A 20,320-nucleotide genomic window follows, 5' to 3' on the forward strand; every position below is an offset into this window, starting at 1 on the left:
TTATGTGAATGCGCATTGAACCTAAAGCGGAAAACCTGGTTCAACTAATTGAATCTAAAGTGAGCGTCGTGGTACCATTTAACTGTGATTGCGAGTTACGGCTCTGTCGAGCCAGGTTTTCCCAAGAAAGCCTGGGTATGTTCAACGAGGTTCGTGGTATACCCCCCAGGTCTTACTGAAGGCATTTATTTAATGGTGAAAATATTATTAATCAGTGGCGTAAATATCGACGGTGCAACCGGTGCATCTGCCCGGGGGCCCAGACGCTGTCATCCCCCTCTCAACAACTTACAACTTGGGTGCACCATAAATACGTGCTGGTGCACCCAAATTAAAAATGTAGGCGCACCAGTGCAGCCAAGGAAAAAGTTAGTCTGGAGCCCTGGAGTATCACTTTATGTTCAATAAACAGACAGAAAGTAAACTTGAATGAGTCTCATTGAGTGACACACATGCTATGCTTGGGTTGTAATACAGCGGGATCCCCCCCACCATCGCGGGGTCTTAAATTTCATTCAAGGTGGTATTAAAAAGGTCTTAAAAAGTCTTAAATTTGACTTGCTGAAACCTGCAGACACCCTGTATAGGGATTAGCTTTTCCGTTTGTTGTGTTTCTTTGGAAGACACACAATCACACGCACAAACACCATGTGCCTCCAGACTCCAGAGAATTGAAGTGAGCAATGCCAAGGTCACAACCACTGCCCTGACACACACACACCTAGAGCCAAATACAGAATTGTTCAGTCCGGGCCAGACAGAGGTATTGTGGGTAGTAGCCGAGACTGGCTGCTCTGCTAGTTTGTCCCTGCTGCTGGCTAAAATTATAATTATATGACAAGCTCTTAAAAACCCTCCCAAAGCACAGTAGCCATACAGCACTTTCTCACATACATTTCAGGGCTGACTTGGTGTGTGTGTGTGTGTGTGTGTGTGTGTGTGTGTGTGTGTGTGTGTGTGTGTGTGTGTGTGTGTGTGTGTGTGTGTGTCCATACGTGTGTGTCCGTAAATCTGTCTGTCTACGTGTACGTGCGTGCACGCGCGCGCTTGTCCCCCCCCCCCTACTCACCAGGATGGGGAAGCCAGTGAGGAAGTCGTAGATGAAGACGATGCCGCTGATCAGGTAGGTGATCTGCAGCGACGTCTTCAGGGGCTCCGAGCCGTCGATGGACGAGCGGCGCTTGCCCTGCGCGTCCTCCACCACGATGGTGGGCACGTTGAACTTGTTCTTGTCCGCCCGGTGGCCCGCCTGGACGGAGAAGGTCTGGAAGAGGGCGATGCCGATGCAGATGACGCCCATGGCCACGCTGCCGCTGATCAGCAGCAGGAAGCACACGCCGAAGCCCAGGCCGATCTCCTTGACGATGAAGCGGCAGTCCGACGTGTAGAAGCGGTCGCTGGTGTCGTGCCAGCCCACAGCCGGCAGCGTGGACAGGATGAAGGACACCATCCAGATGCCCATCACCGTGTGCACCGCCTGCTTCTTGGTGTTGCTCAGCCTGCGACACAGAGGGGGGTCAGAGGTCACAGCACTACCTGATGTACGGCCCTCGTCGACGTATGAGGGGGTCATCACCTGGGAGATCACCTTTTAGAGTTGGATCTAAGGATTGGAAATAACTAAACAATTGTGGAAAACCTATATACAGTATATGTGGTAGACCTATAATGGCATGACCGTTTAAGACATTGATGGGGGCGTTACCTTTATTATATACGCTATTCTGTGGTATTATGTCTTTATTTCTTCAATATTAGATTTTGAATATATAAAGGCAAAGTAGATCAGAGTAACGAATTGCAAATTGCATTGAAGTGATTATGCCCCGTTTACACCATCCCGCTAATGGCCGATGGACCACCGGTGTGGAAGTCGGGGTGATTCGGGTGACATCGGGCTAAAAATGTATGATCGGGTCAATTTATCGGGGTAGCATTTACACATACCCGATGTTATAACGATAACATAACGATTTATGCCAGGGAAGACACCCGAAGTGCGTTTGGCGTCATTTGACGTCATTTCGGGAGAAGGCAAAGGGGAGACTGGTTTAGACTGATATTTATTTATATATTTATTTATATAACAATAGCGATTTTATACAAATAGAACGCCGGTTCTAAATGGGAAAAGTACCCTGTAATTTTAAAAGTAGGACATCCATCCATCAGCCCCTATTTATACCCAAGTGGCAGATTGAGGGTCTTCCTTAACACAATCTGGTCACTCACAATCGTTATTTTTCTAGGGTTCTCGAGGGTCTTTCGTGTGTTGAGGTTGCCGATATAAAGACGATAAAACACGATAAAGCGCGGAAGATTAACGAATATAGCCGATGTGCCCGGGAAAATTCCTGAACGATTTGCGATGTCTTACGTTATACTCCCGTTCTATTCCCGATTATAGCCGATTAGCCCATAGCAACACCTGGTAACCGATTCTACCCCGATAGACCCAAAATTAACAAACATGTTCGTTCTTTGCCGATGTTGCCCGATCATTGAGCATTTCTTCCCGTTTCTTCCCGTTGTCTAACGATGTTCCCGGGAAGAGTAACGGTGTTTCCCGATGCAACCACGCTATTTGCCGATGTTATAACGATAGCTGCTGATTTAGCCATCGGGCACCATCGGGGCCCACTATCGGGTAGGTGTAAACAGGGCATTAGGGATGAACAGGTTATGAATATGATGGGGTGTTAGAGACTACCCCTTACTTTAAGGAGAGCTGGGTTGTGATATAGAATTCCAGCACTGGTTATGTTGATTCACTTCTAACATTTGCTATTATATCGCGGGTTGACTTAGAAAAAGAGACTTTAAATTTGAAGCTGGCTGAATCTGTTTGTAGGCCATTGGTACAGGCAGGACAGTGCAGGGGCCGGGTTGTTGGGCATCCCAGCAAAAAGGGTACTGGGTTCGATCCCCAATGTTCGCAATCTACCATAGGCCTCCTAGTGCATGAAGCCTGACCGTGACCCGCTTCTTAAGGATATGTCGCTACATCCAATGTCAAGTCGCTTTGGATTTATTTTTTCAAATTCTCATAAGAAGTATGAGAGAACAAATGCATCTGTATTATGTTTGAACAGTTAAATGTGAGTCAGCACCTATGAAGTATAAATGCAAGAGTTGAGGCACCACATACAACAGTTAACTTAATTTTACTTACTAGAAAATAGGTTGGCATTGTCCCAAAGCTTTTATTGTTTCAAATGAACTAGAACCTTCCAGTACAGAGATGGATGAAGGCCATTTGTCGTCCGGGCCGATATCAGAGCAATGGGGATTTCTTCTATTTCTTATCTCCGACACGTAATGGTTACAGGCAAGCAATTTGCTCAATGCCGCTGTGCCCGCTAGCTGCATGCCAGCTTGTCTAGCAAAAGCACTTTTTTTAACAGGTAGGCGACGGCTAAAAATACAACCGGCTAAGAATGGGCCCCCGGTGATCGAGCCATCAAGGTTTCACCTGATAGAACCCTCCTGCTGAAGAACCACACCTGGATTAGATGTTGAACTTCTCAAGGCAACGGGAGGAATTATCAGAGCAACACCAGGGGAGACTTCCCAGCATGAAGGATTGGGAACGTTCTTCCTAACGACCCGGAGGGAGAAGACAATTATCGGCTGTCCCGTTTGCACTCACGCATGAATTATTAACGGTGGTCAGTACTTTGGATAATGGACAAACGGGGGTAAACAAAGTCGACAGTCGGCGGAAAACAAATTGATGGGCGGCAAAAGATGGGTTGCTTATAAAGATTTTCATGCAAATAAATGTCTATGATGTCACTGGCCATCGCTGAATGAGCCAACACTGATTGAGCCTTGGCCGACTGGAGGAAGCCCCATGCATCTAAAATGTTGAGAATGTTATGAAGGTGGCGTCGGTGGTGATATTTTTGTCATCTATGGGAACCATTACCTTTTATCACCAAAGGTGTGGCAAAGAGAACGAAAAGGAAATCTTTCAATATATTTAAATATAGAGTGACACATGTTACATAGAGATTGAATAAGCAGCACAAAGAAATGTAATATCAAGATTAAAGGAGAAATCATACATACATTTTCACCAAGCATTGTGATAGCATCTCAGAGCATTATAACACACATTTACTATGACCTACAGAAGGAAAGTGGACAGAATTCTTGGCTGGACCTCTACCGTTACAATGGATTTAATAATAAATGTTCTGTTCAAAGTCAGTTGTTTGGTAGCCGTCTCCCTCAGAACATTATCACTCTGATCCACCAAATAACAACTTGAGTGTAGATTTCCTGAAGGAACCGACATCAATTATTCCACAATATTTGTTGTGAGCCCTGCCTGCCAGCACTTGTAGAAGTGAAAACACTGTCTGGTTGTAAATTCACCCTCTCTTTGTGCATAAGAGTACTCCTCGTTGCTACGCATAGTAAACAACGCTAGCCCTCACCCGATTTTGCCCGAGGTGTATAATCCTGGCGTACGTCACCACGCTGTAAATGTATTACCATGGGGGGGGGTAAGGAGCAAAGAAGAGAGAGATAATGATGGAAAGAAAGGAACGGAGAGGTAGCGTTAAAGAGTAACAACGAGGTAGCGGGGAGCAGGCGGAGGAGGACAGATGCTCGAGCACAAGGTTGGATCTCAAGATTCAGGCCTTCGGTTCGCGTTAGTGTCACGAGGAACAGACGTCCGCGCTGGTTTAGCGATTGCTCACGCAGAGCCGTTTGGTAGGTTGCGGGAATAAATCGGGGGACCAGCTCTTACACAGTGATCCACCCGAGACGTCACAAGAATCCCATCAAATACAAAAAGACAGAGGAGAAAACTTCAGAGAACACATTTCATTGGACGTCAGCCAACATGGACAGCTGCGCAGGTGATAAGGGCAGCAGATTGCCTGGGAGAACAAGGACAAATGGGTGGCAAACAATGTTTACCCGCTTCATTTAGAGGCTTGCTTGTCTGAAACAAGACAAGGTGTGACCCGGTCATTTATTCTAATTTGTTAGAACATTGATATATAAAGCATTTGATGTCAATCCATTCTGGATAGTCCAGCTGAGGTTATTACATTACGGTATGTGGCAAGTTATGGTAAGGTTTTTGGTCTGCCATTTTAAACGGTTTCAATTTTTCAGAATTTTCTTCATCTGTAAAAAACGTCAATGTTTTTTCATCGCAATTAACATATCAACACACCATGTTATAGTGTACATGGCATCATGCTAGTACAACCCCAGGCTAAAAGCAGTCGCCAGCTACACCACACTAAATAATACACTGTCAACGCTGAGTTGGTACCGCTATTCGCCACAGCTTCTGCTCTAGAAGAGCATTGGATGGCAGACAATGGCTTTGTGTTTGATAACCAGAATATTGAGAGGCAATCTGCATGGCTATGAATAGCAGTGAAGGTACAATCAGCAACCCCCCATCCCATCTGGGCTTACTGGGAACAGAGCTGCTGTGAAGGCTTTTCAAGAAAATAAGTCTTCACAGTTGGTGGGGGGAGGGGTCATAGTGCTCATGGACCGTCTTCAGCAGACATCGGGGTCTCCAACCCAGAACCTTTCGGCAGTCTTGCCTCACTGTTGCAGAACCCCCAGTGACTTCACTGAACCTCTGAAATCCTACCAGAGTGACAGCACATGTCAAACCCCCAGCTCAGAGGCTCCGCATGGGGCCGTGTGTCTGAACAGCCCGCCGTTGAGTAGTGGGGGGGTGGGTTCGGGGCTCTACGGAGGACATGCAGGGTAGCGGCCCATTCAGGGCAGGCATGTGTTATACCAGCGGGGAGTGGTCTCTGCTGAGAGGTCAACCAAAGAACCCGCACTGACCGGTGTGCGTTTCGATGGAAACTGGTATTTTCCGTGGGTGGAAAAAGCCAAGCTGGGAGGAAAGAGCCGACATGTGAGGAGCTCTTTCTAAACCTGCAGATGAAGGGCACTGGAGGGAGAGATAATACTCCAGGCACAGTCAGGTTCCAAAATGGGGATTGTAAACAGTGCTCAACTGTCAAAAGACCATGGGATACCGGGGATAGAGGGAGAGACACGTCCCGCCTGTATCAGGGATCAATGGGATCGCTCACCGACTGGGACGGGCCGTTCCTAGTTTGATTGCTCCCACAAATTGTATTATTTAGTCGTTTTTCTTTTATTTATAGGTAGGATTATTATTTTGAAGGTTTTATCCGTTTTCTTGTAGAGTAAGACAGGAAGGGATGAGAGAGAGAGAGAGAGGGGAAGACATACAGCAAAGGGCCGCGGGCAGGAATCGAACCCGGTCGGGGAGACACACACACACGCACACGCACACGCACACAAAGACACAGACACAGACACAGACACAGACACACACACACACACACACACACACACACACACACACACACACACGCACGCACGCGCGCGCGTGCGGCGGCGGGCCGTACCTGTAGTTGACGGGCCAGCGCACCATCCACATGCGGTGGTAGGACAGCGAGGTGACGGAGAAGCAGGTGACCAGCGTGAGCGTGTAGAAGGTGGACACAAACACCTTGCACAGGCCCTCGTTCCACTCGTAGCTGGAGTGGCGGCGGCGCAGCGACACCACGCAGTACATGGTGACGGGGATGGCCATGTTCAGGATGTGCGTGCCCGCCAGCGTGCAGATGAGGAACTCCAGGGGCTTCCACTTCTTCTGCTTGGCGCTCACGCTCAGGATGCCCCAGGCGTTGGCCAGGATGGACATGCCCGAGCACACCAGCCAGGCCAGCGTGTTGGCCGCCATGGCCTCGTCCACGCCTCTCCGCTCATCGCCCATGGCGACGGTGGGCCGTGGGGCCGTCGGAGGCCGGAGGGGAGGCGGCGGCGGCGGAGGATAAGGAGGGGGTGGTGGTGGTGGTGGTGGTGGTAGTGGTGGTGGTGGTGGTGGTGTTGGCGGCGGCGGCGGCGGCGATGGCGGTGGTCTCGGCGGGCAGGAGGGGGTGCAGGGCGTAGGGGGAGGCAGGCATCCTCATCTGGGTGGGCGGCTGCTCTCCGGGGGTCCGGACGGGTGGAGGGCGGAGGAACGGGGCATGGTGGGGCTGTGGCACACGGGTGTGGTCAAGCCAGGTGGTGGGGGGGGGGGGGGGGGGCCCTCACTCTCTGCAGACACCTGAGTCGATAAAAATAGAAAACAAACCGGGTTAGAGCGAGCAACGACAGCAATGCAGTCATTGATTGCACATCACTGATCACGACTTTTTAAAATAAAGACAGTGAGCTCGAAGCGAAGGCCGGTCTCATTGAGGCGAGGACAGACCAGTGAACACGCTCCTGCCAGCTGGCAGCAGGACGGGTTTCAGGGAGAAAGTTCTGGCTACAGAACCATAGTAGTACATAGTAGTAGTATTATTAGTAGTGGTGTTCAGCAGCAGATGACAAGGGACACATAATACAGTTTGAGAGACTGACTCCATTGTTTGCCAGGAGCCGAGCTGAGCCGACTTCATATTAACAGGAGAACCTTATCTGGAAAAACCACTCCGCTCCGCTGGGAGGGAGAAGATAATGTCAGGGACGGGGGTCACCCTCGCCCTTTATGAAAGATGTCTGTGAAAAGAAGACCAGCCGTTGAGTCAGCGAAAAAATTGCGTGTTTACCGTTATAATTTAATTGGGCAGAGAACAGAGAGTGCCCTGGATGTGGATATAGTAGACATAATGCACACACACGTTCATCCAGCAGGAGAGAGCGGACACACACACACACACACACACACACACACACACACACACACACACACACACACACACACACACACACACACACACACACACACACACACACACACACACACACACACACACACACACACACACACACACACACACAGCGGTCAGCCCCCTCCTTCCCCTCTGGTGTGTGTGTGTCTAAAGTCTGAAGCACCACGGGGGGCCAGGCCCCCCTGCTCCCACTTCAGCCACCACAGCACCCGGCGGGAGCCCTGCCAGTGAACCAGTGAACCACATCCCACTAGCCCAACGCCCTGCCAGCACGGGGCATGAGGGGGGGGGAGGACGACCCCAGCTGGAGGAGGAAGCCAGCTGGCCCTCACCGAGTTAAATGTTGGCTCTGACCAGAGGGATGTAAAACTAAAATTATTGCGTAACAAAACTATTTCTGGGGTTCCGGCTGTTTTTATCAAATATAGTGAACAAGCATATGGCAATTAAAATAGGAAAAAGCTAAAGAGATAACTTGTTTTAATGCTGTTTATATACACAACCGTTTGTCCGCTGGACTGTGTATTAGTACGCGTTTACTGACTAAAGCATATGGCACATGTATATACGAGTTAGAGGCTAATGCACTATGCTCCTCGGCGGTTCACACACACACACACAGCCCCCCCAGCTGGGCGTCTGTCTGGCCCCGCCGCACCTCCGCTGACGGAGGCTTTCAAACGCAGCCTCTGGCCTCAGCTTACCTCTCCGTCTCCTCACCGCCCACAGACCCCGGCCACACTCACTGCGCACGGTCACAAAAAACACATAAAAAAACCCATGCACAGTCATGCAAAAAACACACACACACACACACACACACACACACACACACACACACACACACACACACACACACACACACACACACACACACACACACACACACACACACACACGTATATCAGTGAGTCAGACTGAAGCCGTCAGACTGAAGCCGTCAGTGCTACAGGTATATCAGTGAGACAGCCAGACTGAAGCCGTCAGTGCTACAGGTATATCAGTGAGACAGGCAGACTGAGGCCGTCAGTGCTACAGGTATATCAGTGAGACAGGCAGACTAAGGCCGTCAGTGCTACAGGTATATCAGTGAGACAGGCAGACGTCAGTGCCGTCTCTCTGAGGTCGTTGCGTTGTGGGGCTGTGCTGGCTGGATGAAGCGTAACACTGCCTCATAATAACGGCGCTCATGATGCGTGATAGGGCAGCACGATGATTTAGCTGAGCATTGCGGTCGCAACCATTAAAAATGTGTGATCTCAGATCTGAAGACGATATGAGAATGGCAGATGGTCGATAATAACAGATTGGTTTGTGCCACTTCAATTCAAAACACACAATATTTTATACACAAAAAGTTACCAATAAAGCAGCTTATGCTTATCAGCATCGGCCAAGAAACGTTATTTTGGTTCATCCCTATGAATAAAACCCGACACTGTTCCATTGTACTAAACCAAAACTGGGGTGCTGGTGGCGCAGGTCTAGGCTGCATCGCCATGGCCTCAGTCCCTGGGTCTCCGTCCCATAGGGTGCACTAATGTTCTGATGCCTGAGGACGGAGGCGTGCCCTTGATTTAAGTGAACACTAAAGTGAGATGTTAACCCAATTCCCCTCCTGAAACCCGGTGCTCAGTGGAAGACCTTATCGGGCCAGCCGGCTCAACGTTTATTAATTGGTGCTAATAAAGTAGGGAAGGCTGTGAGTGGATTATCTCTCCCTCTCCCCCTTCCTCTCGCTCCCTCTATCGAACGTTTTATGCAGTTAATCAAATGCAATGGCATGTAATTTAATTGGAACTGGAATTATTCACTCGTGGTCTTTTGAGCATAACCTAATTCCGGTTATCATTACACTACAGCTATTAAAATGTCATTTATTTTACATAAGATGCGTTTAATAAAATAAAACATGGTGTTGGAAATAAGGAGGGGGTTTCAAAATAAGGAACGTCTCCAATTAAGGTCACCTATAGAAGTACTATTGAGTATCGCTGTCACTCGAGGCTGGTATATAAATGGATTCAATTACCTACAATATGACAACACCATCTATAATCTACCTTGCAGATGTGACTGCTGCAATGCATTTTGCGAATAACAAAAAGCATGAGTGTGGCCTAGTTTGGAGCATAGACATGATTTGTTATGATGTACTCCATGTTCTCTGACATTGCGATGCCCGTCAGCCACATAAATCACCTTCTAGACAGCTCTGGCATTAGTCAACAAACAAAAACTGTTCTCCTCTCTTCACCTCATACGCATGCACGCATTTCAAATGGATGCCAGCGAAGAAAAACGTGGAGCGTGTTACGTTTGAATATTAAATGGCAGCTCTAAATATTTCAACCATGCATACCATTTCCGCAGTCATTGTGAGTCCCCAATGCCACATCAGTAATTCTGTAAACGACTTAAAGACGTCACACACTCGGGAAGATCGGTTCTCTGGTAGTCCGTCGTCAGATCGGATCACGTCAGGGCTGGTGGAGGCCAGCTGCATACCGAAACAGTCCCCTTTCACGCCCAATGTGTTGGCAATTCATCAGCACTGACTGAAAGCAGCAAGCTGAAAAATGCACTACCCTGCTTGGATGAATCATAGGGCTCACGAAGAACAATGGATGTTTTCAATTAAATACAACAAAACTGCAATGAAGCGGTACGCGGTATAGAGGTTACGTGAGGATGCGCACCAGAGACAGCCTGTCCCCCTGGCTCTGCCCAGCCACACAACCTTCAGAAGGAGTTCCATCATTTGTATATGATGGTAAAACTGAATATTAAGGGACTAAGCAAGCGGGGGAGTTGTTAGCAGAAGTAGGATTGAGTATCGCTGTCAGTAGAGGCTGGAATACAAATGAACTGTTGACAAAAATAAAGTCTTTTAAGGATACAACTGTGAAAAATGGTCAATGACTTTCCCACCTCAACACCGAAATCCTTTGCAGACACACACTGACAAATACCTGTGAGAGATATTACATATACCCATTAATGATCAGTGATAGTCTTTAAAATCCGTTGATTGGGTAAGTATGCTGTAAAAGTGATCAAGTGTTGCATGTTTCCCGACATTCGGCCTATCAGCTGGTTCATTTTAATCCGTCTCCCACCACCTCTTCCCTTCCAACGCGAGTCATTTTCTTCGGCATGAATAGCATTAGCATAGATTACCATCTGCTCCGTCCTATTGATTTGCTTCCCTGCAAGACCCCGGTCATCCCTGAGGAGGCTCTGGGTCCCAGCAGACTATGGACGGACTCCATGAAGGGGACAACAGCCCACCAAGGTCACACCGGTCATATCCGTGGGCCATTTAGACGTTTGGCTGCAGTGTGTTAGCTCTGTGAAGCTACGCGTCACGAGCGGAGCATACCATCTTAAACTAGATTGTCAAAATACGTGATCCAATTTGTTCATTAAATACCATCAAGTCATTTGGTGGTTTGCCTTTATCCAAAGTGACTCAGATTGAAACGTGATGCAGTTCATTAAGGTGTAGATCACCGTTTGGCTTCCAGCTTGGAGATCATGGGGTTCCAAACCAGGAGCTTTTGGCTGCGGCTCGCGCATTTATACAGCTGCAGCGGCGGACATATTGGTATGCATTAGCAGATTCGCTTTTTTGCTGGTTCTCAAAAAGGACTCTGTTGTAGTATTTGTGGTAAAAGAGGCTTCATGGAAACCCTGAGTCAGGGAGACAATGAATGACACTACAGTCCATGGTCAAACAAATCAGCGGTAGAACCTCACCGGGCCTCCCTGGTCCGGTACACCAGTGGAAGCAGCACGCTCACTTCATCCTTTCCCACTCCGTCTCTCTTAATACGTTCACGAGTGACAAGAGAAGAACCATTGTTCCAGACTGGCAGACGCCCAGGGGCACACTGTGAGAGAAGGGACACCCAGCCAGTTCACTCACAGCCAGCAGCGACCTTGACTCCAGTGGGAGGAAGACGAGGGGAGCTCGTACCCAGGCAGACATACCCAGGCTAAATACCACATGGGCCCGGAGCGAGACGAAGATAGTCGAAGATAAAGAAGCAATATCAGTTACAATCAGGGTTTCTTTCTCTCCTCTTCCTTGGTTTGATTGTTTTTTAACAACCTTGTGCATTTCGACACAACACTTCACTTAATAGCAGAGCCACGAAGTGGTGATTAAACTGAACCGTTATCCGATTTTAAGAGTGTCCTCTTCTCCAAATGCCTTGCTGGTCGTATACTGATTTGAATACTACGATACCCTCCTCTTCCCCTTCAAGGTGCTGCTCAAAGCATCGTGCCAAGGGGTTGAACAGTATGGTGATTTAATGACTCCATTATATAATGCTGATGTAAACTAAAATAATGTAATGTTAAGCAATGGGGAAGGTTATGTAATCTACAAGCAAAAAGTAAATGGAAAATGCCTCCCAAATCCTTCTGGGCAACCCCAGAAACCCACCTTTCTGAACGGTAGTCATAAAAACATGCTAATTATTATTATACCATGTACAGTTATAGGCAACGACAAAGGAACTATGATCCTTTTTAAGTTTATGCTTAGAAATGTGGATATCGGTGCTTCCCTTCAAGCTATTCTTAGCACGTCTGGTGCTGCATATTTTACAGCTCTGCATATTTTAGGACTGACTTTGTGACATTCAGAGATCCCCAGCTGGCCAACCTCTGACTGAGAGAAATTTCAATATGAAAATGCCCCAACGCATCAATCTGTCAATCCCATGCACACGTCTGCTAAGAGCTCCAATGTTCTTTGACATTCGTTCGTCTCTTCTTGTGGAAGCGCATTCGAGTGGATATCAGCCCATACATTTTTAACTATTCAAACTATAACATTTAATCCTGCAATATGTTAAATCTGGTGTGTGTCTGGAACCTTTATGTTATGATCTGACGATCTTGGCCAGGAGAACATGGATGATATTGTAATCTCAACGGGACTTTCCTGGTTTTAATCAAGGTAAACCCAGTCCAATTAAAATTGAAGAGACACTGGGTGGACATAATTGTACAGCGGAAGCAGAGTAGCGTGTAGGTTTACCTACGGGGGGGTTTGGCCCTCTTGTTAGAAGGCTTGGGTACGTCGGAGTACAAGCAGACCAGTCCTTTCCCTGTGGAGGACTGATGTGTTCCCAGTATTTCCAGTCCGTTCCCAGTTCAAAGCTATGATTCGGCTGAAAACTTCTATGGCGATCTCGTTGACTAAATAAATCGTGATATAGCATGATTTCTGGCGATATGATAAATAAATAGTCCACATTGTAAAGCATGTTTCCTAATTTCTTGAAGAACTTAAGTGCAAATGAACCTTACAGTTTCAAGTGGAACAATAGAGAAAACGTCTATAAATATAGACCTTGCCTATGAAATATCAAAAGGTAAAAATTAAACACTAAAATATAGCTGCAGCTCTGGCCTTGGCAATATGGACTAAATCAAATATATGTTGACCAAAAGCCTCCATGTTGATATTGTGACAATCTTTATGGATGACTATTTGTGCCTTCACCAATTATTAACACAATGCGGTCTTTGATAAATAATCAACAGTAATCTTGGTATAATGACCAAATTGGTAAAGGCATATAATCGAACAGCAAGAATAGGCCGGTTAGTTCAGAAAGTTACGTTTTCTGTAATGCAGCGCATGTCATATCGCGATAGTATGATATCAAAATCGAAGACGATAACTAGTCTCATGTCATCACATATTATGACATCCAAAATTAACGACGATATCTAGTCTCAAATCACAGCTTCTATATGAAAGACATCGATCAACTCGTTGGCACCTCGTTAGCAAAACGATAACCTGAACGAACCAAATGTCACCATTTAAGTGTATAGTCATTGAAGGTATAAAGACTGTACTAACTACTATTTGTTTCACGGACACATGCATGCAGCAAAGCAAGACTGGGCAATATGGGAAATTGTATTATTATGGAAATCTATCCCATCTAATATTCTAAGCCATCTGTGTTTCAATACATTGAAGTATCTGGAAACATAAGGCTATATCCCTTTCAAACCTCAAACCTAATTTGCTGAAGGTCTGGTAGCTTGCACTCGTGACTGTTAACGTATGTATTCTCCAAACACAGGATGACCACATCTACAAACAACGTTGGACCAAACTGTGTTCGAAAGAGGAACACATTCCTCTCAGCCCTGATGCCACCAACACCACCACCACCCCCACCACCACCACCAGTGTTATGAGCGGTGATGAGCGAGCAGAGCGACGTGCTGCTGACCTACATATCCCTCGGTTGATGTGGAGAGAAGCGCCGCAGGTTGGCGGAGGTGGCGGAGGACAGCCCTGACGGGCTCCACCATGACGGTTCAGAACAAGAGGCAGCCACCCCAAAGCTTCAGACCCGTCATGATGGAGTGTGAAGCCCGCAAGCTGCTCCTCTGGCTATCCTCGAAGGACTGGTTCTGTCCAATGGAAAACAGAACTGTCCCCCTCCAGCCCCCGGCTTGTACACCACCAGACAATGGTGACGGAAACAACAACAGGCCGCGGCCCCCTGCAGGGAATCATATTGTCAGAAAACACTGGAGGTTTCTCAGGAGACAGCTCCCGACCCCCTGTGATTAGAGTTCTGCGTCTAGAAATAGCACACAAAGCCCCTTGCTGGAGCAATGGTGATTACGAAGGCACCAAAGGAGCAGTGTGTACGCCTCGCCAATGCTCCGTTTACCATTCAAAAAGGCCCATTCTAACAAACACAATCATCTAAGCATTTTTTGGGCTTCTTGCAAGCCATTTCCTTCCTTTGAGAGGAATTCCACTCTCTGAAGACAGACGGATTATACAGATTAACAGCCGTACAGGTAGTAATAAACAAAAACATGTTCCAAGAGTTTATCAATCCACCTTGTGTGTCGGTCTAGGTATATTTAATTTTTTAGGTGCGGGCTGTGAAACGCTGCATAATAGACACAGATTCTCATTTATCTGAAATCACTTTAAGGCTGGGGCTGGGGGACAGCTGTGAGGCACACAGGGCCCATGGGAATGCTGTCTTGCAAACATTCTCCAAATCTAATCTAACCAGACATCTTACAGCAACAAGGTCATTCGCTTTGGATCACTTCTACATTTCGACCCCGATCGGCCCATGCATCGAAAAGCACAAACTTGATCATGGCCTGTATTTTGTGTTCTCTTTGGAATACATGTGGTCTTCGCATCATTTTACTAGCTATATGCAGAGCTCTGAATGACGATTCCTGCTGCATTATTGCTAATACCCATTACCTAGTGGCGCACACATTCAGGTCTCTGACCTTAATGAAGACAGTCTTTCTGCTGGGAAAAAGTAAGCGATCCACGTGGGAAAGCTAGCTCTCTCTGAAGCACGCTGATGGAACGGCCCAGCCGCCAAACCTATTTGCAGGCAAACTGCCTCATGCCGGTCCAGTGATTCCTCCCGTCTTTTGAAGGTACTTCTCCTGTACTTCTCCTGCCCACGAGGGATGGGCCGGGCCCCTGGAGCCCACAGGCATATCAATCATAGCGATCTCCGGCAGCAGAGCTCATTATCCCTAAGTCAATGACGGACTCCCAAGGAAAGAGGCCTGTGCCTGACAAACGGCCTAGGAACCGTGCTGCTGTAAGACATTTCTCCCAGATACCTTGTGAGACCGCAAGTCATTTAAGCTGCTTTGGATCCTGACATCTGAGAGAAATTTCCATTGTGCAGTCGTTTGAACGCACCATTAGTTGACTCAAAAATGTGGCTCTAAGATCCTGTTCCCAGATTATTGTACCCGCCTACGGGATTCACAGGCACACATTTGAATAAGAGCTCACATTAAAAGTGATGAATAATCAGTAATTGATCAGCCAAGGGGTGATTGGAATACAAATATCTGAGTATGCCTTGTTGGAAACATTGTTTTCAAGCAACACTGTGTCTATAATTGTAGATTTTACAAGAAGAAGGATAATAGGTAACCTATCCAACATGAAAGCAATTACATTTTGATTTGACCTTGGCTAGTGTCGTTTCTATTTCACGAGAACATGTACATAAGGCACAATTAGGTCAATAGAGTAACAAAGAAAGCGTCATGAAATTTGTAATGTGGTGGTCATTAGCCTTCTTTAGATAAATACTTAGTTGTTGGAAAGGAAAGTGTGTGACAATTACTGTAACAAGTTACTTTCTGTTCTTTTGACATGTTCCCCCACAGTGGGTAAGGCTGAATGCAGTGTTTCCAGATCAGCATTACACACAACAGCTTTCTATATACATATATATATAAATAATTGTATTGTTCAGGCCCAGTACAGCCCTTTCCAGTTAATAGTTAGGTCTATTTGTGACCCGCAACAGGACACCAAATACTGGTGCAAATGGAACGATGGGGAAACCATGAGGAGTTATTTTATAAGCAGCCATAAAGAGAGTATTAAAGTGATCATGTAAATAAGGGGTTGTAAACACAAGGTTGTGGTATCAACAGAAATTTACCATGACCCTGAAGTAAATTATCTACAGAACTACATATTTTTGAGACAGGTAACCCTTTACCATCTCTACCACATCACGCATAAGAAAACACACTTAATTAAGGCCTGTCAAATGCAAGTCAACAAAAATTGGATGCCCATGCCACTTACAAATGGTCGATTTATAAAGTTTCCGATTCACATTTCATATTTACTTCACACTAGCGTATGCCCTGGACTTTTCATCCGAAAAGGTTTGCATTGCTAATACAGAGATAACATTGTGCAGGATAATACCAATGTAGTATAAGTGGAGGTTATCTTTGGGTGACGTGGCGTTTGTTTTGGGTCAGCCAAGATCTGCTCAGAGGCAACGTTCAGAAGAGCAATCAGCTGAGCAGAATATTCCAAGTTACGCAGTTATTATTCCTATGGGCTGGGGCCAAGGCGGCATATGGAAACACTGGGGTCCTCCAAATGGTACAGAGCTGGAGATCAGTGTCCAACTACAATTTTAGGATATAAACACACGGGAACGGATGAAAACTAAAGATTGATTACATATACGATGGACAAAATACTTTAATGGACAATTGGAAAGGTACAATAAAGTAATATTTACACACAATGAAAACCACAAAAGAAAATAAACTGTCTTAAATTTGCTTTACCTGTTCGAAAAGGGGTGAGAAGAAGAAAACGTATTTAATCTCACCCCTTCTCCCTAATTTATTTATCTATAATTAGTATTAGCTTCCTTATTAATGATATAATAATCATCAAAAAATAATTATATATTATATATATTAGTTTACAATATGATACAATTCATTACCACTTGTGTAGTTATCTAATAATATTGTCAAGTTATCTTTTAATAATATCTAATTAAACATTCAATTATATACTGTCAAATATATGATATAGGTATAGATCTCGAGGAGTCCGCAAACGGCAACAATCCCTTCTCCTCCATGCTGTTGACAGCTCATTGGTCAATGGACAGCAGCTCATTTGCATTAAAGCTACAGACACCAGAAACAGCGCATTTTGAAGGGACTGAAACAGAGGGGAATTATAGCGATAGGCAAGATTCTTTTTCCTAGATGCTATTTCCAGCAAAAAACATAAAAAACATGTTTTCTGGAACTCAAATACTATGTTTACTTGTCGGGAAAACACCACAATATGTCTCCTTTAAAGATGCATTGATTAACTGGACTAGTTAGCGACCCCTTTGGTGGCAGCATGAAATTCACTCAATCAATTTCCAATTAGCCATAGCATACGTGTTGAAGCTTGACAGGAACTTGTTCAATTCCTTTTACAAAGCTTTTAGGCCAAACTATTGATCCTTTGATACTTACCGCGTCTGATACTCATTTTGGTTTTCTTAGATAATTATGTAGCCTGAACAACTTTCTGAACAAATAGCCGCTATCTGTAGCCTATTATGGCGTTATTTAGACCAAAATAGAAATGGTCCCATTTCTCCCAGATACCTTGTGAGACCGCAAGTCATTAAGCTGCTTTGGATCCTGACATCTGAGAGAAATTTCCATTGTGCAGTCGTTTGAACGCACCATTAGTTGACTAGATAAGTTAAAGTGCAACAAAACAAAACGACCTTTCAGAACAATTGTGATGTTGTAATGGCTTGGTGTCCAAGCACAAAGAAGGTAATTAAAAGATGTTAGACCCACGCAAGTCAGATCATTGGGTAAAAGACCTGCTGAACAGGTGACTAAACAGAGAAAATAAAAAGGACACTCACTAACCTGTTATCACCTATTCAAGCACTATATTGATGCCAAAACGTACAAGGATTTATCAGATTATTCCAAACTGAAACAACTTTGCACATAATGAAATCCCCATGCTGGGTACATCATGGTGGTATTTTACGTTTTCTTTTCGGTGGAAATCTACTCAAGATCTTGAAAGAAGGACAAAATCGTAGCTTGGCTTAAAGAAGCTGTTATTTACTATTTTTTGCTCCGTGCCTCACGATGTTTATGACTAGCCTACTTCATCACGAGTGATACAGCGGTGATGGCTGATAAACAGCTGGAGGGAGGCTCTCTCCCCGGCATTATTCATGCTGCAGAAACACAGTTATAGCCTACGCTCTTTCAGCGTCGAACGAGCTTTCCCTTACTCTTTTAATCACGCAGATTTCTGCCATCGTTTCCCTCATTCTACGATTTCGTCTACTTCAGCAACATGTGAATCGGCTTATAAAAAGCCGATGTTTTGCCCGATTGTACGTTTGCATTTCAAAAGAAGACGGAACCATCGTCTTTTGAAATAGCGCTTTACACAAAACAAGTGTTCATCAAGATGCGCCTGGTGCTTGCCACCTGTATGGGTGTGTGTGTGTGTGTGTGTGTGTGTGTGTGTGTGTGTGTGTGTGTGTGTGTGTGTGTGTGTGTGTGTGTGTGTGTGTGTGTGTGTGTGTGTGTGTGTGTGTGTGTGTGTGTGTGTGTGTGTGTGTGTGTGTGTGTGCGCGGGGGGGGGGGAGAGATGACTACCATGTCTCAGATATCACCATCATGCCCCCCCACAACCTCATCCAACGAACGTGTCCTAACGTTACCTCTCCAGGAGACGGATAGGGTCCTAATCTCTCCTTTTCCCCCTGATGATGTCTTACGGTGAGTCACATCTGGCTGTAGTCCGCAAAGAAAAGTCCTCGCAAGCCCGAACCGCACGGGGTTCCAGGAGCAACTTAACGGAGTGAGCAGGACGATGATCCACCTCAAAGTATTAAGTAACACTATTTCGCCACAACTGTACTCCCAATGTACCTTTTGTCTTTGTCTCGGTGGTAACAAAAGAAGAAGATGAAAACACGTTATGGACTTGTTGTGCAAAAAAAAATTAACACGTTCTTATCCACCTCGCAGTACCGACCATCCACGACGCCACGCTTCCACAAACGACATGGATGAATGTTAGTTCATAGCAATGTCTTCCTGTCAGGCGCTAGGATTGGAGGAGGCACGGCTGTCGCGCGTGCACGCACCCTCTGTTTCCAGGCTCGCGCGCCGCGAGTACGACGTCGTTCACACGGCCCACACTACGCGTGGCAGTAGGAGCAGACGGCAGCATCTTAGAGAAATGCACAAAATTCTACGGAAGAGGAAGCGAAATATTTTCTCTAAATTATGCAAAACTGCACGGTGTGAACTCACCATATGGGGGGAAAACAACAGTGTCGGGGTGAACTAACAATATGTTAAAATCCCACGTCGTGCTGATCTCGCACCCAGATGCTATTCGCTCAAATCGAACAACTATTTGAGAGTTTTCAACAAAACATTTTTTTGTTTTGATCAAATCAATTATTCTTTCTCTCTTATTATGAATTGCACATGTCCCTTTGATTCTCGCTGTGGTTCGCGCGCGGGGCCTGCCTTTCATTGACATTATTCGACAGGTTACGTGTTAAGTCTTCCCCCCTCAGTGACTCTAGAAGAAGGGCTATCTTCCCTTGGGCCTAACGTTGTACGGAGTAAGACAACTAATAAGCCCAGAATAAGCCCAGAGAGAGCGTGTGTGTGTGTGTGTTCGCGCGTGGCCGTCTGTGTGTGTGAGCGAGAGCGAGGGAGAGAGAGATAAAAAGAGGTTGGGGGTTGTGTTTTAAATATAGCTGCTCATTAGGGAGATGCGGTTTAGCCAGGTTCTCATGACTATTTGATCGATGTCTTACTTTAACCTCTTATTAGGCAGCAAGGATTAAGCCGGTAAAAATTAACTCAACGGGTAGACCGTAGACGCTAAACAGCGGCCTTGGCGAGAGGAAAAAACCTGCATGCAGGCAAACACACACATGAAGGCACACACACACACACACACACACACACACACACACATGCGCACATGCATCCACACACACAAACAGACACACACACACAAAACACCATCCCATTGTAATCTATCGGACGCACCCAACCTCTTCAAATCTGCATCAGCGAAAATGCGATAATGTTTCTCCAGGTGATCAATTAAGGCATCCAGGCTGTTTTTCGTCAATGCTTACTGTAATTAACATGAACAATGTGTACCATGCGGAGATGACTGTTCATTTATTCCTAGGTGC

At 46.0% G+C, this 20,320-nt stretch overlaps 1 protein-coding gene across 1 annotated transcript in view; it reads right to left on the minus strand.

The window, feature by feature from the left end:
• The window catches only part of gpr153 (G protein-coupled receptor 153), a 32,123-nt gene extending 12,840 nt beyond the window's left edge, over window positions 1-19,283 (minus strand). The window contains exons 1-3 of the mRNA XM_030358356.1: window positions 18,815-19,283; window positions 6,429-7,132; window positions 1,070-1,499 (exon numbers count right to left, since the gene is read on the minus strand). Coding sequence (XP_030214216.1) covers window positions 1,070-1,499; window positions 6,429-6,799 — 801 coding nt within the window. The 5' untranslated portion in view covers window positions 6,800-7,132; window positions 18,815-19,283. The remainder of the gene's footprint in view (window positions 1-1,069; window positions 1,500-6,428; window positions 7,133-18,814) is intronic.
• Window positions 19,284-20,320: the final 1,037 nt, after the last annotated feature.

The sequence above is a fragment of the Gadus morhua genome, chromosome 1 (assembly GCF_902167405.1).
Source record: "Gadus morhua chromosome 1, gadMor3.0, whole genome shotgun sequence".
In the NCBI taxonomy this organism is placed as follows: domain Eukaryota; kingdom Metazoa; phylum Chordata; class Actinopteri; order Gadiformes; family Gadidae; genus Gadus; species Gadus morhua.